The 20,499-nt window shown below is 43.4% G+C and overlaps 1 protein-coding gene across 1 annotated transcript in view; it reads right to left on the bottom strand.

The window, feature by feature from the left end:
- SPPL3 (signal peptide peptidase like 3) overlaps positions 1-14,098 on the bottom strand; it is a 140,564-nt gene extending 126,466 nt beyond the window's left edge. Inside the window, exon 1 of the mRNA XM_026515024.4 lies at positions 13,651-14,098. Within this exon, the coding sequence (XP_026370809.1) occupies positions 13,651-13,673 (23 nt within the window). The 5' untranslated portion in view covers positions 13,674-14,098. The remainder of the gene's footprint in view (positions 1-13,650) is intronic.
- Positions 14,099-20,499: the final 6,401 nt, after the last annotated feature.

The following is a 20,499-nucleotide window of genomic DNA, read 5'->3' as shown; positions in this document are numbered from 1 at the left end:
CCTTAATTTTTTATTGATTACATATAATCAATGATATAAATATTTCTGATACATTGGGTTAAATTATTATTAAAATTAATGTCATGTCTTTCTTTTTACTTTTTAATGTGGCTACTAGAATACTTTACATTACATATGTGCTTCATGTTATATTTCTATTGGACAGTGCTAACCCCAAAAAGGTCATATTTTACAACTAACTCCTCTAGTGATTATCTTCCTGGCAAAGAACAGATATGGAGGACTCCCCTCCCCTCCCCCCCAAAAAAACCCAACAACTTCAGTCATTAAACCAGTCACAGTCCCAAGACTACTGATGACGCAGCAAGCTGCCAGAGTAACCTGGGCATTCGCTTACCCAAAATAAAGAACTCGTCTAACAATCATCTGAGGTTAATTTCTTCCTAAATGACTCTAGCATGTAAAATAAATAAGGAGTAGCCTGAAGAAAAATCTGCGAGACGAAAGATTTTTTTTTCCTTAATTTTTTAGGTAACTAAAACTGAGGTGTGACTTTGGTACTACACTGTTAAGTGCAAACAGATTTAACATTTTATTTTTTATTTTCTTATTTTACAAACAGATTTAATATTTTTAAACCACTGCTTTCATCCTCTATAAACCCTTCAATATAAACATTACATAAATAAAAACCACTTCACTCTCATTAGACTGGCTGTAATAAAAAACATGAACAATGACAAGTGTTGGTGAGGAGGTGAAGAAATTAGAACCCTCACACATTGCAGATGGGAATGTAAAATGGTACAGCTGTTTTGGACAATAATTTGGCAGTTCCTCAAAATGTTAAACACAGAGAAACCCTATGAGCCAGCAATTCCACTCCTAGGTATTTACCCAAATGTAAACATACATACATCTGCACAAACGCTTTTACATGAATGCTCATAGCAGCATTATCCATAATAGCCAAAAAAAAAAAAAAAAAAAGAAAAAGAAAAGAAAAAAGAAAAAAAAGAGAAAAAAAGAAAACAACCATCACCTAAGAACGGATAAGGAGAATGTGGTATATCCGTAGAACAGAATGTATTTGGCAATGGAAAGGAATGAAGCACTAATCATGCCACACAGATGAACCCTGAAGACAGTATGCTGAGTGAAAGAAGTCAAAAGACCACATACTGTATTATTCCATTTATCTGAAATAGGCGAATACATAGACACCAAAAGTACATCAGTGGCTGCCAAGGGCTGGAGAGAAGGGGGGAAAAGAGAGTAATTGCTAATGGGTACAGAGTTTCTTTTGAGATGACAAAAAATGTTCTAAAAGTGATTGTGGCAATGGTTCCATAACTGTGAATGTACTTAAAAACCACTAGAGTGTACACTTTAAATGAGTGAATTGTATGGTACGTGACTTATACCTCAAAAAAATTTTTTTTAATAGAAAACATTAACAAAAAATAAAAATAAAATAAAAAACATTGGAGTGAAAACCTAGAGAAAGGGACCTATATGAAATCTGACTATATGATAGACTTCATTTTAGAACAGAAAGAAAATGTGACAACTGTTCAGATGAAAGCAAAGAGGGAACTTCACCTGTGGTTGACTGCATTACCGGTCCTAATTCCTCACTCCTCCCGGAATCTACTCCTTAGCCCTGTGATTTGTAGCTACTCACACAAACGGGCAAGGTTTAGTTTTGTGGCTCCTTGTCTTTGGTTTCCACCATATGACTTGCTTTGGTTGCTTTGGTTGAAAGAATGAAACAGAAATGTGAGTGTGCCAGTTCTGAGTGTGAGCCTCAAGAAGTCTTGTAGTTTCCACCTGCCCTCCCATGCTTCTGCCACTGTCATGAGAAGAAATCCCCCCGGGTGCTGCTGCCCATTCAGTCTAGGCCCCAAAATAAACACACATGAAGCAGAGCCACTCAGCTGACATACAGCTCTGAAACAAGAAGCAAAGTTGCCCAGCCAACCTGCAGATTGCTATTTTAAGCCACTGCGTGTGGGGATAATTTGTTATGCAGTATTAAGGTAGCAGTAGCTAACCAATACAGTAACCAATACTCCCACTGTATTTTGAAGAGGTTCCATAAACAGTGATGATCAAGGTAGATCTCGCCTAACATCCTGAGCAATGATACTTTCAATTACTTAGAGTAAAAGAGTGAGCTATAGACCTCAAATGATGTTTGATACTTGTCCCTTTGAGCTCTTAAGCTGAGAGTTGAAAGCAACATACTTTTCCATCTTACTAATTTTACTTTTTTAAGGGTTATTTTAAAAAATCAAATACAGAATATTTATTTTTTTAAAAAACTGGGGGAAGGACACCTGGGTGACTCAGCTGGTTAAGCATCTGCCTTCAGCTCAGGTCATGATCCCAGGGTTGTAGGATCAATCGAGACCCACACGGGGCTCCCTGCTCAGCGGAGAGTTGGCTTCTCCCTCTCCCTCTGCCTGTGCGCTATCAGATAAATAAATCTTTAAAAAATTTAAAAATTAAAAAAAATCTTGGGGGGGGGTAAGAGGGGCAGAGGGAGAGGGAGAATCTTAAGCAGGCTCCACACAGCACAGGGCCTGACATAGGGCTCAATCACACAACCCTGAGATCATAACCTGAGCCAAAATCAAGAGTCAGATGCTTAACCCACTGAGCCACCCAGGCGCCCTAGAATAATACTTATTTAAATAAACTATGTGCCAAACCACTAAGAATAAAGACACAAAATGTAGTCATGTCCTCAATACTTTACAAAGAAACAAACAACTGAAAGAGATAAGTATGGTGTACTAAGGGAACAAAAAGAAGGGTCAACCAGAAACAGTGAAGAAGAGACTAATTTTTTCTTTATTATGTATAAAATCAACAGGACTTACTGACTTGTTTGATGATGATTAAGAATGTCTCCAAGGTCTCCAGCTGTGACACCCAAGCCGAAGCTCTCGATAGCTACTACGGGACTGGCTAAGACTGCCTCATCACCACATGGTGACTCATTATCAACTTGTAAGTCTACACTGAAGCACAAAGCTAGATCTGCAGAGCTGTATGGGGCCATTTGCACCTCTGCCACATGATGACTCTCATTGAGTTTTCCTATTCTAGTAGCTGGCTATCTTTTCCAGTTGGTCTCATTATTTGAGCTTCCTGATGCTTAAGTCTCTAACCCTCACTTTGTTTCTACTGTCCAATCACATCTGCTATTCACTGTTCTCTCCTGCTTCTACTTGTTATTCCCTTTTGTTCCACGTTGGTTGATAATTTGGCGTTGGCTCTTAGAACCTTTGCTATCCATGAATAACAGCCTGATATATCACCCTTAGGTCTGTAGGTTATTTTCACCATTGCACAGCATATGAAGGTACAAAACAAAAACAAACTTCTAATCCCCCAAACTTCTGGTTTACGTCTATTCAAATGACGGTGATTTAATTCTGACCTAAGATGGAGGTACTGCTGTATCTATGCAATTTAAAATATGCACACACCGGGCCAAGAGATTTTTTTAAATTGCCCTTTCTGAATTATAATTACTAAACAAAAGAAAAGAAATGAGTTGAAAGAGAAAACAGACTTAGAAATAGGGAAAAAATGAAGGCAAAATAAGTTTCTATTTTAAAATTTTTTTTAGCTCTTTAAACAAAAGCTTAAGTACAAGGAATATGAATTTCTGAAACAGAAGACAGAAAATGTTACATCGCTCAGAAGGTATTTTCCATATAGCTTATTGCTTCTCACACCTCAAAGGAAGTTTCCTGCAAAATATTTCATTTGAGCAGGTGATTGAAACTTGTTCCTTGCTGATCCCCCCCCCCCCCGCCGCCAAAAAAGGCAAAACTTTTTCCCCTTTAAAAAAAATAATATACGTCACAAAGTGCCTGTTTGGGAGATAAAGTATAAATTAACGGGTAGCAGTTGGTCTGTGGTCAGGTTGAAGAAGATGAGATAAATGAAGATGATGACTCTAAAGAGCCTGTGGTCCTCTGTAAATGTCTCCCTTAGGTGTTCGGTTCAGGGCCTGAGCAACTTTCCCTTCTCAAGGTGTATGGATATTAGCAAGTTAGGCAAATCTGGCCACAACCCTTGATCCAACTTAACAGTAACAATTTTACTTTTGTATTTTCTTCCAAGAGCCATGAGATGTTAGGTAAGTATTCCCTCTTCTGTGTGCTCTGTCATTATATTTTTAAAGTGACATTCTATTCTAAAATCCAGCACCTGGCAAATTTCACCTCTAAAATACTCAATCCTTACAAAAAGAAAATCTCAGCCTCTACTATGTGTAGGCCCTTACATCATGAAATTAATTATTTTGATCCTGTCCTTACAGAATTCATGCAAGGTGGGAAGATAGCCACGTAAATATATTCAATACGAAGTCAGAAAAATCATAAAAGTGCTGCCACATGACAGAATCAGATAAAGAACTACAGGCATCGGAAGACTATTTCTCCTGGGCCAATCAGAAGGTTCTGTAACAAGAGGACAGCATTTCAGCTGTACCTTGAAACACACGTAGGACTTACATATTTAGAGACTTGGGAGAAAGGCCAACCAGGTATAGGAGTCAGCTTAAATAAAAGGGGAAACAGTTAGTAACCCAGTTTGGCAGAAATAACAAGCATTTTAAAGAAAATACAGGGAAGTAGGGTTACAAGGCAAGATTGTTTTGAAAGTCAGGTCATCGAGGTTGGATTTTATACCAATACAATTAAAAACAAACAAAACACAAAACAGAAAACAAGACCTTCAAAAGCAATATAATCTGAACTAGTGGCAATGTAAAGACCGAAAGAAGCAAAGACTAAATGTATACACATCAAGTGTTCATTCCCCATTAAGTTCCCTTCAAAACTCCTATCTGAAATCCATGATTAAAATAAACAAAAATCTCTAAATTTAAACCAGTTAAAAAAAGAAAAAGTCTTTCCAAGATCAATTTCTCCTTCTCTCTACCTTTAAATATACAATTTTCCCCTTATCAAAAAAAATTAAAATAAAACCAGAAGACTATGGCCCTGTGTATATCAAGCATCCTACCTTCTTTCCTTCTGTCTTTCTCATCTTATCTTGGAAACAAACGGCCAGTATCCAAAGGATGCCTTTATTTCTTCATTACCCTGACCTAATTTGCCTTTCACCGTCACTACTCTGATCTTTATTAGTGCACTTTCATTAATGACTTCCTTCGCAAATTCAACAGCCTGTTTTTTCTTCATTCTCTTTGAACCGGGTTGCCTTTGACACTCTTGCCCCCCCAAAATTCTCTGTGCCTTTTCTTTCATCGCCACTGAGCTTTGCTAATTATCCTACTTCTGATGGAGCTTCCTTTGACACCTCTTCTCCCTCCCATTTCTCAGTTGTTGAGTTTCCCAAGCCTCAACTTCCAGGCTTCCATTCTGGCCTCGGAGCTACTCTCTCCCTCGTGGTTAACTGACCCCATCTCAAATCTTTAACTCTCACTAGCTGGCCCCAAGTGGCATTTCTGTAACAAGACTAGACTTGAGTTTCTATGAAAGTTATGTTTGAAAATATTTTTAAGGTACTGGTGCTTGCACTAATCAATGCAGAGTTAAGAGAACTCAATCTCTAAAACTAACTTTTTTTTAAGATTTTATTTGCGAGTGTGCGAGAGCACGCACAGAGGCGAAGAGAGAGGGAGAAGCAGACTCCCTGATGAGCAGAGAGCCAAACACGGGGCTCAATCCCAGAACCCCAAGACCATGACCTGAGCCAAAGGGAGACACTTAACCAACTGAGCCACCCTATGTGACCCTAAAACTAACTTTTACCTCTAACAGTATTTGTGCAAGCATTTTTGAGAAACGAATGTAAATTTCGGGGAGTTTATAAAGTCAGCGGAGCATACAGTCAACGGTTTAAAAGTTAAGGCTGTCAGGCAAAGCCCAAAGATTTACAAGTTTGGAAAGTAAAGTTAGACAACACAGGCAAAAATTAAGACAAGGAAACAACAAAGTCAAGCACTGTACTTAAGTCAAAATGTCCGTATAACCAAGTTGAAGAAAAAATTAAAACTTTGCTGTACATGTCCTTTTTAGGTCCAGAGCGAAGCCAAAGTCTGAGGCCCTCAGATGAGGGGAAGTGGGTGTGCCTGGCAGACGTGGTGTGGAGTAGGGAAACAGATAAGAAACTGCTAACAGCCCCTCCTTGGGCATTTTAGGGTATGAGTATCCTGTGCATTTCAAAGAAAACCAGGAAAAGACTAGGATTATCCACACCACTGTTCTCTTCCCTCATTTCAGTATATGATGCAGGAAACTGCATTCCAAAGATCAAATAAAACTTTTATGAAAAAACTCAGCCTTTATTCGATTCACGATTTTTCTTCTTTATTTTTGGACTATGAAATGTGACTAAAAGATGGCCTTATAGCACATTTCAAAGGCAACAATATTAATCAATGACAATTTGCAAACTATTCTCTTTCTTTTTATATGGCATTATTTGGATTTCTCAAAAGAATTCTCACCAGACTGGACATCTCGAAGTTTAAATGCTGGTTATATTATGAAATGAGAAAAATCACTTCTGTAGTGAGGAACTCTGTATCTGGAACCCGTCTGGATCTAACAATGTAGAGCACAAATATCTTGCTTTTACAGTTCACTCAGCAATTTACAAAGCATTTGCACATACATTATCTCACTGAATCCTTGCAACAACTCTTTGGAGTAGCACAGGCATAACCACTGTACAGAATACAATACTGGGACTAAGACAAGATCACAGTTCATCAGAAATGGAAATCACCCTCAAAGAAAAATTTTCCCAATTCAAAGAAACCAAAACGGAATTACAGATCCTCATATTTTAGAATTTCAATTTCAAACAAAAATTTAATCAGTGGCATTAGCAGAATCGAATACTTTTTGAGCAATCACTTATATTCAATATAATTCACAAACATGTAAAAACCAAGTAGAGCACATCTCTTCTTAGGCACACTTTTTTTTTTTCATCCCTTAGTGGTTCTTCACTATCAATACCAGAACTCCAAAACAGAGATTATCAAGTCTTCTTACCAAGTTATGGTGAAACCCAAAAACCAAGAAATGGAATTTTCTATTAGGTCTCTATTAGGCTAATGTATATCCATTGGCCTAATACCCTAAAAGTATTTTCAAACCTAACTTTTCACAGGCACTCAATCTAGCCTAATTATATCTAATGAGTGGGTCTCTTTTAAGCTGTGGCCCTAGTGAGACCTATTAATAACATCTGGGAGGTAAGAATTCATTGTGAGGATCACGGGGACTAACTGTAGATTTTCCCTATAAAACTGAATTTGGTCACCTGGAGCCTCTCTAGACACCTAAGAGGTTAAAATTACAGAAGAGGAGTACTGTACCTCTAACTTTTTAAGTGAGGGTTGGAAAATATTACAGAAACTTCTTGCAAAGTTGCAAAAATTTCTTGATTTATACATACAACAAATAAAACCAATATTTTCCTTTAGCTCCCAAGAAGCAACCATTAAAGTCCAGAAAATATATTCTAGAACTTAACAAATCAAGTCATACTGATGGCTCTAGTGCCAGGGACAACATGACATAAAGTTCAGATGCCAAATGTAGCCAACAGCACTTGGCTAGACACCCTCCTCTCAGGACATCCCCTGATTTTCCCTGAGATAGTCTGACTAAATGTGAGAATGATAAAAACTAAGTTATTAATGTTGAAGTAAAATATAATTATACAGAACTCCATAATACCTCAATTCATGGCATTCGTCATCTCTAAAATAAATGGTCACATAGAAATCTATTACAAGAAATGCGTAGACATTAGGCATTTTAATTCATAATACCACTTGGTAAATTATAGACTGATATGCTTAAAGACTCTCCAGCTTCCCTCTCCCCCAACCCCAGGCTTCATAAGAAACACTGAGGAAAATTATTTCAGTACAAATTCCTGGTCTTAGTTTCAGTTAATTTCTGTCTGAATCATGCATCACCAAACCATTATTATAGCACCTTACTACAAGCAAAACATGTTTTAAAAGTGAGCAAATCTAAAGTCTATAATGTTAGACACACATTTTCAACTAGTTTCTCTCTGAAAAACTTGCATAAGATGCAAAGACCATAAGATACAAAGAACAGATATAACAGATACAACGATACACAACAGTAATTGCGTAGAAGTGACTTCCATAAAGTTCTGGAGATCTGTGTTCTCATTCTCAGGGGTAGCACTATTTGCAAATACCTAGCAGGATAAAGCCCATTACCACCACAGAATATTATCTCAATATAATGCAATCCTTAGAGTAGATCTTAAGATACATAGCCCAGGGGGAAGTGTTCTCATTCATTTGTTCAATAAATATTTACCAGCTACCCATTACAAGCCAGGCACTGGAGACAGTACCAAAATAGAAAGATTCTTAGCCCTGTGCAGCTTTTAGTTTGTTTATTGTCTGTCAACCCTCAGATACACACAAGATGCAACCATGAAGAGCCCACTGAAGAACCTGGATTTTATTCCAAGTGTGACCACTGAAAAGTTTTAAGCAGAGGACAGGCACCATCTGAATTAAGCTGTCAGAAGGCCTCTCAGGAAAATGGCCATCATGTGGAGAATTGGGGGCGGGGGGACCCAGTGAGGAGGCCAATAGGGAACTCAAGCAAAAGATGGGCTGGCTTACAGTAGGGACCATGGAAATGGAAGTAGATTCAGTGACACAATCTTCATGTTAAACAGTCTTGACTTTCAGCCCTTTTACCATTTACATGTTATTTGGCAAGTTACTTAAATTCTTTGAGCCTCAGTTTCCTTACTTAGCAATGCTTTAAAGCCCTAGCACCCAGAAAACACACAATAATTATGATACTACTTTGGTAACAAAATTCATCTTGATCAAGGTCACATGTACTTATTTCCTTTTCCCTCTACACCAACATTAACCCTAATATAGGTAACTTTTACCACCTAGATTCAAGTACTACATTGACTCCATCAAGAGAGAAGTTCCTAAAAAAAAGAGACAAGTTCCTATTTCCCACAGAACTCATGCTAAAACAACTGCTCATAAATATATATCGAGGAAGGTGTTTTTCTCAAATTAATAAAAATCTAGTTTGCGCCTTCTATTTATGTTTTCACATGCATTCTTTTACATCCTCAGTATACAAGTAAAAAGGATACAAGCTGAATCTTGTGGTTACATCGTGATAAAGATTGTGGTGTTACTACCAATTATTTTTAATTTCATCTGTCAACAGCTTTTATTTAAAACTTTATTAAGGATAGCATTACTCGTTCTTATAGCACTGTGACACCAGGAAACTAAGTTACCAAAAGCTCTCTTTTGTAAGTATTAGGATTATAATAAACACTCATCTATCTGTAGCTTTCCCTTATACTTTGCTGAGTATTGTTTCAACAAAGGATGAACCACCCTGAAAATCTAACATATTCAATCAGCTTGTTCTAAGCAGAAGCTATGGGTAAGACAATGTGCTAAGTATATGGGAGGACAAAGGGTAGTGTAACAGTGTCCTTAACCTCAAGGAGTTTACAATCTAATGAAGAAGCTAGGTATTCACACATGTAAAGGAAAGAAAGATGCAGACAGACTACAAGTATCAAAAATAGAGATCACTTTCAGCTGGGATGTTCAGAAAATGCTTCTCAGCTACATGGAATTTCAGGTGAACCGTAGGGTAATGGGATTTTGATAGAATTTGCTAGGAAGAAGTGTGATGAGGAAAACAACTTTCAAGGACAAGAACTTTGTTTTTCGGAGTTGCTACCTAGACATTTTACAGTATGATATCTGTAATCACACTCAGAATCTGGACATTTAGATAAGGATTTGAGTTTAGGATGCCCACCACAAGTCCCTGCTTTGCTTCCCCCTCACCCCCGCCAGCATCTTTAAAAATAACCACCAGAGGTAAGCCCCTCAAATTACTGACCTCCACACCAATCACCTTATAAGTAATAGGTGTTTGCTACCCTACTCTGTGTCTACTGTTCATGACCTGGGACAGAGAACTGCCATTTCCCTGGCTCACTGGGCCCCATGGTTTCAGCTACCAGGGTCAACCACAATCTGGAACCAGATGATTCTCCTCCTCACGTATTAATAAGGTCAACAGTAGCCTAATGCTACAACACAGTATCTATGTCATTCATCCCACTTCATATCATCACATTAGCATTTTATCATCTCATATCATCACAAGGGTGAATACAGTACAGTAACATACTCTGAAAGAGACCAAATTCACATGACTTTATTATTACAGTATATTGTTATAATTGTTTTATTTATTAATCTCTTAAGAGGCCTAATTTATAATTCAAACTTTATTATAGGTATGTACATACAGAAAAAACATATATAGGGTTCAGTACTACCCTGGATCTCAGGCATCCACTGGGATCCTGGCATGTAAACCCACAGATTACGGGGGACTACTGTACTTCCACTGTATGGCTATACTGAAACTGCACCTTCAACTGAAACGACCCCTTGGATTTCACTTCCCCAAAATGGGAGCTCCGATGCTGAGAGAGCTACCTCCCAACTACCTGGGTGACCTGTGCCCCCTCATTCATCAGGTCATAACCTACATATTCTTAATTCAGTACACCCACTCTGGCTTTTCAACACAGAAAGCAAACACAAGAAACCAGAAAACAGCATGAACAGCATGTGTAGAATTTTTTTTTTAATTAACTTTTTATTATAAAAAATGTAAACATGTCAAAGTATACAGAATAAAATAATAAACCTCCAAGTACTCATCACTAAGCTTCAACAATTACCACCTCATGGCCAATCTTGCTTTACAATTTACATATATGAAAATTCTGGGGCACCTCCTCAGTGGAGCTCATGACTCTTGATCTCAGGGCTGTGGGTTCAAGACCCATGTTGGGTACAGAGATTCTTAAAAATAAAATCTTTAAAAAGAAAAAAGAAAAAAGAAAATCCTAAGGAACCTATTTTCATTCTTCTGACATCCACTTTCTACATTCTTCACTGATTCCATCCTCAGACAAATTTATACTGCCAAAGTAGTCCCCACAAGGTTGATTTTCCCCACAAGGCTACATACAAATGAATGAAGTAAAAGTCCGTTAAAAAAACAAAAAAACAAAAAAAAAAAACCCTCCTATTTACATGAACCAAAGGAACAGTGACAAAGATATTGCAAAATGAGAGATAATCTAAAGCTCAGTTCACATGTACTTTTGGAATACCTTTCCATACTTACATTACGAGAATAAAAACAATGATGGCAGAATTTGTCAAACAAAATAAAACATCACAGGTGAAGTATCTTGAACAAATCACTTGGCCTCCTGAGCCTAAGTTTCCTCCTCCATAAAACAGAGAATGATCACCTACCGCAGGGACTGGTGAGAATTAAACGTGTACCTTATTGCCACATGGATAATTACCTACAGTAACTATCAGAACCTAGAAAGCTTCCTGGTTGGTTTCCCAATCCTCTCTCCTCATACACCTCCCTCTCTCAAGATGATGTAAAAACTTTCTCCAACTCAAAACTTGTTAAAGTGAGAGGCTAATAAGCATTCTGATTTCAAGGAGCTTCTTTGCCTGTAAAGCAAAAGGGGCTGAGACTGAAGTATTTCAGTAGGATAAATATTATAAACTACCAAACTTCACAAACTAGTCCCTCCTCAAATAGCAGAGCCATCCAACATCACATAGAGATAGTGTGTGGCCAAACTATCTAGTAAAATACTCTCACTTTCCCCACTTCTTGGCCACTGTGTTTACTCCTTCAACCATCCAGAGTCTCTATATGGCACAGTAAAAGAAGGGCAGCCATCAGGACTCTCAGCAGGGCCAGTTAGTGTGAAGAGCTCAAGATGAGTTAAGTTAGTTATGGAACTTAATTCTGTCCTTAAGAAAGCTCAAACTGTAATCCTGTGTTCCATATTACCTGCTAAGGAGAGACAGCTCACTGTTGCTCATAACTATCCAATTAGTTAACGCTTTTAAAAACACACTTGCAGTCACAACTGTTCACCAACGTTTTAATTCTTCTTTTAGTGTTACTTTTTTTTTCAAACTCTGTTATCTTTTTTTAACACTTACGTTCCCTTTTGAATTATCATCTTCCATCACCAATCCTCTTTTCCTATGTGAAGATACAATGACTTCCTGACTTACCTATCATAACCTGGACCACCACAATCATCCACTCCGTTAAAGCCCTCTACCTAAATCCATTCTTTATTTTCATGTGTTACCCATTTCTTTGCTGTTTCCCTAACTATAATGTAATAAAATGTAACACTTTACAGTTTGCCATGTGCTTTGCAAAGTTATTCATTTAATCTTTACAACCTATGAAAAAGGCAATTTCCCTATTTAATAGACGAGGGAAAAGGAATGGAGAAATTATCTTGCCCAGTTATAAAGCAAGTTAGTGGTGAACAGGACTTCCAAACAAAGTCTTCCAACTCTAAAAGCCATGCTCTTCCCACTCAGGTGTGCTCTTTTCTAACAAGAGAAAGCAGTACAATTCTGTCTGAAACCACGTTTGCTTCAAAGAGAAAACCATCTTCAATCTCTTTAGATTGCAACCAGATTTCCCATCCCCCACCCACCATCCCATTTCTTCCTTCTTCACCCTCCGGTTATTACTTCCTCCCCACTATCCAATTTCCACCCTTCAAGGAAACTATCATCATTCCTTCAACCCCTCCTGCAAATATTCCACCTCCACATGCTAAAGGGAGGCCTCTCACCCCCCTCTCCCCAAACACTGCCCTCCCTTCTCAGGATAGGTAAGTTCTCATTCCATAAATCACATAATACACTTCTCAGTCCTTAACAAGCTATTTAATAACTTTAGATGTCCTGTAAAAATGGACATAACTTGCAGATCTTCCATCTCCATACCTGACCCAGGGCAACAGGCCACTTTAAATTCTGAAGAAGAGTACCAACTCTCACAAAGATTCTACTCATGCCTTACTGCCACCAACGACTTCCTTTCCAGAACGTGGTTATCCGAACAAGATCCCCTTCCAACCTCTTCACAAGGGTCTCCCCTCCATGGTTCCCAAGACGCTCCTTCCGCGGTTTTCCTTCGGTCACACCCGGGCCTCTGCCCACCTTACCAACTCTCCCTTCACTCGCCAGCCAGGTGCTAAGCAGCACCCCAGCTAGACGGCTCCTCCTCTCCCACAACTTCCAAGTTCAGCCTCTTATCACCTGTTTTTCCCACCAGCTTCCTCGCAGCCGGGTGGCCCACCCTTGCCACGGCCCGCCTCTGCCCACCCTTTCAATCCTCCTGCCCAGGAGCCACCCCCTCAAGTCAGTTCCGGGGTGCCCACGGGATTCAACTTCCCTTCCGTGGGCTTCCCACCTTTGGGGTCATGCTCCCCTTCTCCATCACCTGCTCCGCCCATGACCAGATGACATCCGCCGCGGCCGCCGCCGCCTCCATTCCCGGTCCTGGACTCCGGGTCCCCGGCCGCTGACCGCCTTCCACCAGCGCCAGCCGCCCCCTCTGGTGGGGACGAGGGGGGCGTGCACCCCCAACCCGCGCCCCCCCCCCAACGCGCACCTGTTCCTCCTCCTCCTTCCCTCCCCCCCCCCACGGCAGCGCCGGTGCCCCGACCCCCACCTGCACCGCGCCCCGGCCTCCCAAACCCCGCACTCACCACGAGTAGGTCTGCTCCGCCATGGCGCTGAGTCTCGTGGGCTCCGCTGCAGGCTCTGGCCGGGCCCGGCGGCGGCGGGGGGGAACGAACGGGCGGCGGGCTCGCTCGGGCCGGGAGCGGAAGGCGCGGCCGCGGCCCGGCGCTCGCTCGGGGGCTCGCACGGCGGGCGGGCCGGGAGGGCGGCTGGCGAGGAGAGGCCGGGTTCCGAGGCGGCCCCGCTCCCTGGGCCCCGGGGCGGGGCGGGCTCCGCTCTCGGCCTCCCTCACCGGCGGCGGCGGCGGCGGCTCCGCTGCGGCTCTAAACCCAACATGGCGGCGGCAGCAGCGCTGAGAACAAGGGGGCCCCGGGGCGGGCAAGCGGCAAGAGGGCCCCGCGCTCACTGCGCGCTGGGCCGCGGGAGCGCCGCGCTCGAGCGGCGGCGGCGGCGGCCGGGGGACATGGCCGGCGGGCGGAGGCGGCGGCGGCGGCGGCGGCTGAGGGGGGCGCTAGGCGGTGAGGCGAGGCCGCTCGGCTCACACCCGCTGAGGGGAGGAGAGGAGGGGGCGGGGGCCAGCTTTGGCCCCGCGCTGGTCACGTGCCCAAAACACGCTCACGTGACGCGTGCGTCCCGCCCATCGCGCCGGGCCCTTGCGCGAGATGTCGGTTCGCTGGTTCGAGGCGACTGCTGCTCACACAGCTTCTGGCGGTTGGGCCGCCTCCCGCCGCTTGGTGCCGCCTCCTCCCCACGCGGAGCGGTCGCCTCAGGCCCCCTCCCCTTCCCCTTTAAGGGGCTGCAGCAGCCAGCCAATCAGGAGCCCCGATGCGCGTCCGTTGGCTGCCACTCAGCTGTCAGCAATCAATCAACAGTGTGCTGGCCAGGGGTCCCCCAACTGTCAGTCAACCTGTCAGTCCGCAGTCGGAGCGCTGCATCCCTTGGTTTGTTTGCTCGTTGGTTCATTCATTCGTTTAGCAAATGTTCCACGCAGCCAACCTTTATTGCGCCAGACTCTGTGCCAGGTCCTCGGGGTGCCAAAAAAATACCCCATACTTACCTTCATTTAATCAATCAACAGATATTTATTGGGAACCAACCATGGATCAATTGATTCGGCTGGATCTCTGCTCTCCAAGAGCTTACATTCCAGAGGAAGAGACATAGTCCAGGCTGACAAATAGGTGCAGATAATTTCAGACGCTAAGTTTCATGAAGACGCTAACTCCAGGTAATGGGACAGAGTGTGTATGGATGGAGGTTACCTTGAGATAGGGTGGTCAAGGAAGGCCTAGCTGAGGAGATGACATCTGAGTTGACACCCGAAGGATGAGAAGGAGCTGGTCGTGCAGGAGCAAAAAGCTCAGGGAACTGCCCATCCGTATGACCGGAGACAGGCACAAAGCAAACATAATAGAGCTAGACCAGAGACCAACAGAATGAATGGGGGCATAGGAGGAGAGAGGAGAGAAAGATGTATCCAGCCTCTGGGCACTGGGGGTTGCTTTCCCAGGAGTGGCTTGATAGGAGAAAAGGCATTCTACAAAGAGAGAATGGCATGAGGCAAGGCCCAAAGATGTGAAGGCTTGAAGTAAGCTTGGACCCAGGAGTGGGATAGATGGTTTGTATTGAGGAGTATTGAGAAAAGGAACTGATAAGGTGCACTGAAGCCAGATTCTGAAGGGCCGAGCTCAGCCTCCTTGGCAGTTACTGTGTTCATGAATGAAAATGATCAGTACAGCTCCAGGTTTGAGAAGCATGCTTGGGCAACAGACACACTAGCCCCCCGGACCCCAATCTCCACCGGGAGCAGAGCGTGCACACCTGAAACCGGCATATTCAAGCTCCTCTGCAGCTTGCCCAATTTCAGGCCGAGATCTAGCTCTGCTCCAGTTTCCCAGGGCCTGCCCAGGCTTACAGGGAACACCACACCCTGAATCTATCTCCAAATGGATCAGTTGGCCATTGCCCATACATCTGCTGCTTGCCTGTTCCCCAAGGGGAACCCATTAATGAGAAAGCCAAGTACACTTTTCCTTCAGGAGCAATCTCTCTTCTTCCTCCTTCCCCCACTGCCAGGTGCCAGGACCAGTCAGGTTCAGCATGTTTTCCTGAAGCGCCACCAGAGAGGCCTGGGAAAGGGCCTGCTGATAAGATCAAAGTCCCAAAGAGGGTTTGAGGCGGGGCCCCAAGAAAATACCAGACCACCAGGTGTCCTTCCTCTGACCATTGACAGAAAGATACCAGCCTGCAAATATCTGCCCAGCCATAAATAGCACTGGATGTAGGGGTATCATGGGGCGATAGGAAGGCAGACAGCCTAAATTCTTGGTGTTCATTTAGCTCTTACAGCTTTGCCAGGTGCTTTTACAGAACGCCAACTATCTCCTTGAATGCGACACACAGTCATTCTGAGTCCCAAAGGAGCGTGAGTGAGGCTCCAGGCCCCATTGGGAAAAGCCAGAAGCCATTGGTACAAGTGGCTTTGAGAGGTGCAAAAGTGTCTTGTCTGGAAAGCTAAAAACAAAACAGACCAGACATGTCACTGATACAAAAAGAGACACAGAGCCTTTGGGCAATTCACTTGGTTTTTAGTTCCCAGTGAGTTATTAATGGCAAGGCCAAGTGAAAGTTGGTATCAAGTGGATGGGACACGAGGTGCTGAGGAAAGAAAGTCGAGGCCTTCCCAGAAGCAATGGGCCCATTCTTTGCACTAAGAAAAATATGGTGGCAGAAAGGAGGGAGAAGAGGTTGGGGTGGAGGTATGGGGTCAGAAATGACAAGAAACGTTTTCTTCTCTCCATCTAAACCAGAGGCCCTCAGGATGTGTCTCGGGTAAACATGTCAATGCAGATCGTACAAGAAACCGAAGCATGTGACAGGGCTAGGAGCATGTCCAGGCCACAGAGACCCTGCGTATGTGGTCCTAGGAAGACGGAGTGTGAGCCCAGAGGCTAGTGGCTTGAGCATTTCGGGCTAAGGTTGCCAAGATGTAGAAGGGACGTCCAGGTCCCGGGCAGGATCTCTGCAGGTTTGAAGGCCAGACTGAAATAAATCTGAAGCCTGTGGGTTGGCTCGAGCCTGCTCAGCCCGGGGAACCTGGAGAGTGACTCTCAGTCCCCCTGCCAGCAGCGCTCCGCTCCAAGCTGGAGCCGTCCCAGGTGTATCCACGGCACATCTGGGCCTCAGCTGTATAGTCAGGTGTCCTTGGCAGGAGATAGACGCAGGCGTTGGCTTCTCCCACGAGGGGTGCCTGGCTTCTTCCCCACCCACCCCCGAAGGGGAAAGGGCTGCATTTTATGCAGTGTTTGTTGAAAGAAGCAATGGAAGTTCCTCTAATTATCACCATGGTAATTATAGGATTGCTTCTTCTACTGAGTGTGTTCAAAAGAGACTTGGTGAGTCTCCCCAAGACGCGTCACCTCCCTTAGGCACAGACTCCGGGGAGCAGGCTTTTCGGGTTTGGCTGGGCTGACTAGGCACTATTGAGAAGGTCAAAGGCTTGGGTCTGACCCGTCCCTGCCTGCCTCGCCAGCCCATTTTCACCTCTATCCTCCGCTCCTCCCCTCCACACACACACTCGAGTGCACACGTACACCCACGCTCTCTGTTTACATTCCACACTGACCAGCTTGCAGCTTCCCAATGGGCTCTGTTCTATTTTGTTTCCAGATCTCTGACCAAGCCCAGGAGGCATTTCCATTTCTTCTTAACTACTGCTCCTCCTGTTGATGCTTGGCTTCTACGTCACCTCCTCTGGGAGGGACGTCTAACTTGACCACACCTAGGCAAGGTTTGATACTCTTCCCCAGGACTCCCCCAGATCCCTGAATGTCCCTGTAGGTAATGTCCATGTAACACTTAGCACGGTCAACTGTCACTCTCGCTGTCTGTTTACTGTCATTCTCTCCCTCTGGACTGGGACTGCCTTGGGGGAAGGAGCTGTGGCGTGTTGCCAGTTACACCTTCAGTTCCCGGCACAGAACTCAGCCCAGACGAGGAGCTCAAACACTGTGGAACGAATGCTTGAGTGAGCAAGAGGGCACACCAGGTTTCGAACCAGGACAACTCGTTTCGCCTGATAGTCCCATGATTCTCTCCATGATCTCATCCATATTCGGCATCCCCTCCTGTCCCCCTGAAACCCGCTTCCTGACTGAGAAAGAGAATCCTTCAAGGCAGATAAATCTGTTAGAGACGTTACGGGAAGACAGAAGATCGGAAGTATAGGCTTAGGTATATGGTGAACTTAGAAGGCATCAGGCCACCTACAGTCTGGCCATGGGTCTTTTAAAAAAACTTCTTTTGGGGGGGGAAGTTTTAGGTTTGTAGAAAAATTGGTGAGAAAGTACCAAGGGTTCCCACATACTCCCCCCCCCAATACACCATTTCCCTCATTATTTATATCTGTATTAGTGTAGTACATTTGTTGCAATTGATGGGCCAATAATGGTATGTCATTATTAACTAAAATCCATAGTTGACATTAGGTTTCACTTTTTAAAAATCTTTTTTAAAAAAATAATCTCTACAGCCAACATGGGACTCAAACTCACAACCCTGAGATCAAGAGTTGCATGTTCTGGGGCGCCTGGGTGGCACAGCGGTTAAGCGTCTGCCTTCGGCTCAGGGCGTGATCCCAGCGTTCTGGGATCGAGCCCCACATCGGGCTCCTCTGCTGGGAGCCTGCTTCTTCCTCTCCCACTCCCCCTGCTTGTGTTCCCTCTCTCGCTGGCTGTCTCTATCTCTGTCGAATAAATAAATAAAATCTTAAAAAAAAAAAAAAGAGTTGCATGCTCTGCTGCCTGAACCAGCCAGGTGCCCCTAGGTTTCACTTTCTATGTTGTACAGTCCTGTGGGTGTTGTTTTTTTTTTTAAGATTTTATTTACTTATTTGTCAGAGAGAGAGAGAGAGAGAGTGAGCACAAGCAGGGAGAGCAACAGCAGAGGGAGAAGCAAGCCCCCCGCTGAGCAAGGAGCCCGATGTGCAACTTGATCCCGGGACCCCAGGATCACGACCTGAGCCGAAGGCAGACACCCAACCGACAGAGCCACCCAGGTGTCCCGCAACTCTGTGGGTTTTGACAAAGATATAATGATATGTATCCACCATTACAGTGTCATACAGAATAGTTTCTCTGCCCTGAAAATGCCCTGGGCTTCACTTACTCATCCCTCCCTCCCTCCCTCCAAACCCCTGCGAACTTCTTACAGTCCTTGTGAGTTTACCTTTTCCAGAATGTCATACAGTTGGAGTCATACAGTCTTTTTAGAAGACATCTTGGATGCTTCCAGGTTTTGGCAAGTGTGAACAAAGCAGCTATAAATATTCGTGTGCCGGTTTTTGTGTGGACATGCGTTTTCAACTTATTTCAGAATGTCATGAGTTTTTAAGCGGTGTGTTGTTTCATTTCCAAATAATTGGGGCTTTCCCAGATATCTTATTGCTACTGATTTCTAATTTAATTCTGCTGTGGTCAAAGAACATATTCCGTAAGATTATAATCTTCTGAAATGAGTCAAAACTTGTTTATGGTCCAGGATATGGCTCATTGTGATGAACATTCTATGTGCACTTGAAAAGAGTTTGTATTCTGTTATTCGAGGTGTAATGTTCTGTAAATGTCAATTAAGTCAAAGTAGCTGATAATGATGTTCAGATCTTCTATGTCCTTACTAGTTTTTTTGCCTAGTAATTGATTTTTTGTATCAATTATTGAGAGGTATTAAAATCTCTCATTAAGGGGCACCTGAGTGGCTCAGTCAGTTAAGTGTCCAACTCTTGGTTTCAGCTCAGGTCATGATCTCAGGATTGTGAGATCGAGCCCGGCGTCTGGTTCCGTGCTCAACCTTGAGTCTGCTTGAGATTCCCCCTCCCTCTGCCCCTCCCGCTCATGCTCTCTCTCAAATAAATAAATCTTTAAAAAAATAAAATGAAACCTCTAATTGTGATTGTGAGTTCGTTACTTCTCCCTTTAATCCTATCCGTTTTTGCTTTGCATATCTGAAGCTCTGTGATTAAGGTAACACACACTTAAAGTTGTTGTATCTTCCTGATGAAGTCCCTCTTCTAACATTGTGAATATCTCTGTTACAGGGCTTTGCTTTGAAGTCTACTTTATCTCATATTAATATAGTCATTGAAGCTTTCTTACGATTTGTGTTTTTATTTTGTATCTTTTTCCATTCTTTTACTTTCAACCTATGTGTAGCTCTGTATTTAAAGAATATGTCTTGGGGGTGCCTGGGTGACTCAGTCGGTTAAGCAGCTGCCTTTGGCTGAGATCGGGATCCCACAGTCCTGGGATCAAGCTCTGCCTCGGGCTCCCTGCTCAGTGGAGAGCCTGCTTCCTTCCCTCCCTCTGTCCCCCACTCATGCTTGCTCTCTCTCTCTCAAATAAGTAAAATCTTAAAAAAAAAAAAAAATCGGGATCCCTGGGTGGCTCAGTCGGCTAAGCGTCTGCCTTTGGCTCAGGTCGTGATCCCAGGGTCCCGGGATCAAGTCCCACACCGGGTTCCTTACTCAGCGGGGTGCCTGCTTCTCCCGCTGGCTGCCTCTCTCTTTCTCTGACAAATAAATAAATAAAATCTTTAAAAAATAATAAAAATAGGTTGAGTGTCTGCCTTTGGCTCGGGTCATGATCCCAGGGTCCTGGGATCAAACCCCACATGGAGCTCCCTGCTCGGCAGAGAGCCTGCTTCTCCCTCTCCCTCTGCCTTCCCCCCCCCAATTGTGCTCTCTGGCTCTATCTCTCTGTCAAATAAAGTAAAATCTTTTAAAATAAAAATAAAGAATATGTCTTGTAATTAGCATGTACATGGATCTTGCTTCTCCGCTCTGTCTGGCAAATTGTGTTTTTAGTCCATTTACATTTGAC

This window comes from Ursus arctos, unplaced genomic scaffold (genome assembly GCF_023065955.2).
Source record: "Ursus arctos isolate Adak ecotype North America unplaced genomic scaffold, UrsArc2.0 scaffold_34, whole genome shotgun sequence".
Classification (NCBI taxonomy): domain Eukaryota; kingdom Metazoa; phylum Chordata; class Mammalia; order Carnivora; family Ursidae; genus Ursus; species Ursus arctos.
This window is presented reverse-complemented; position numbering and strand designations above follow the sequence as displayed.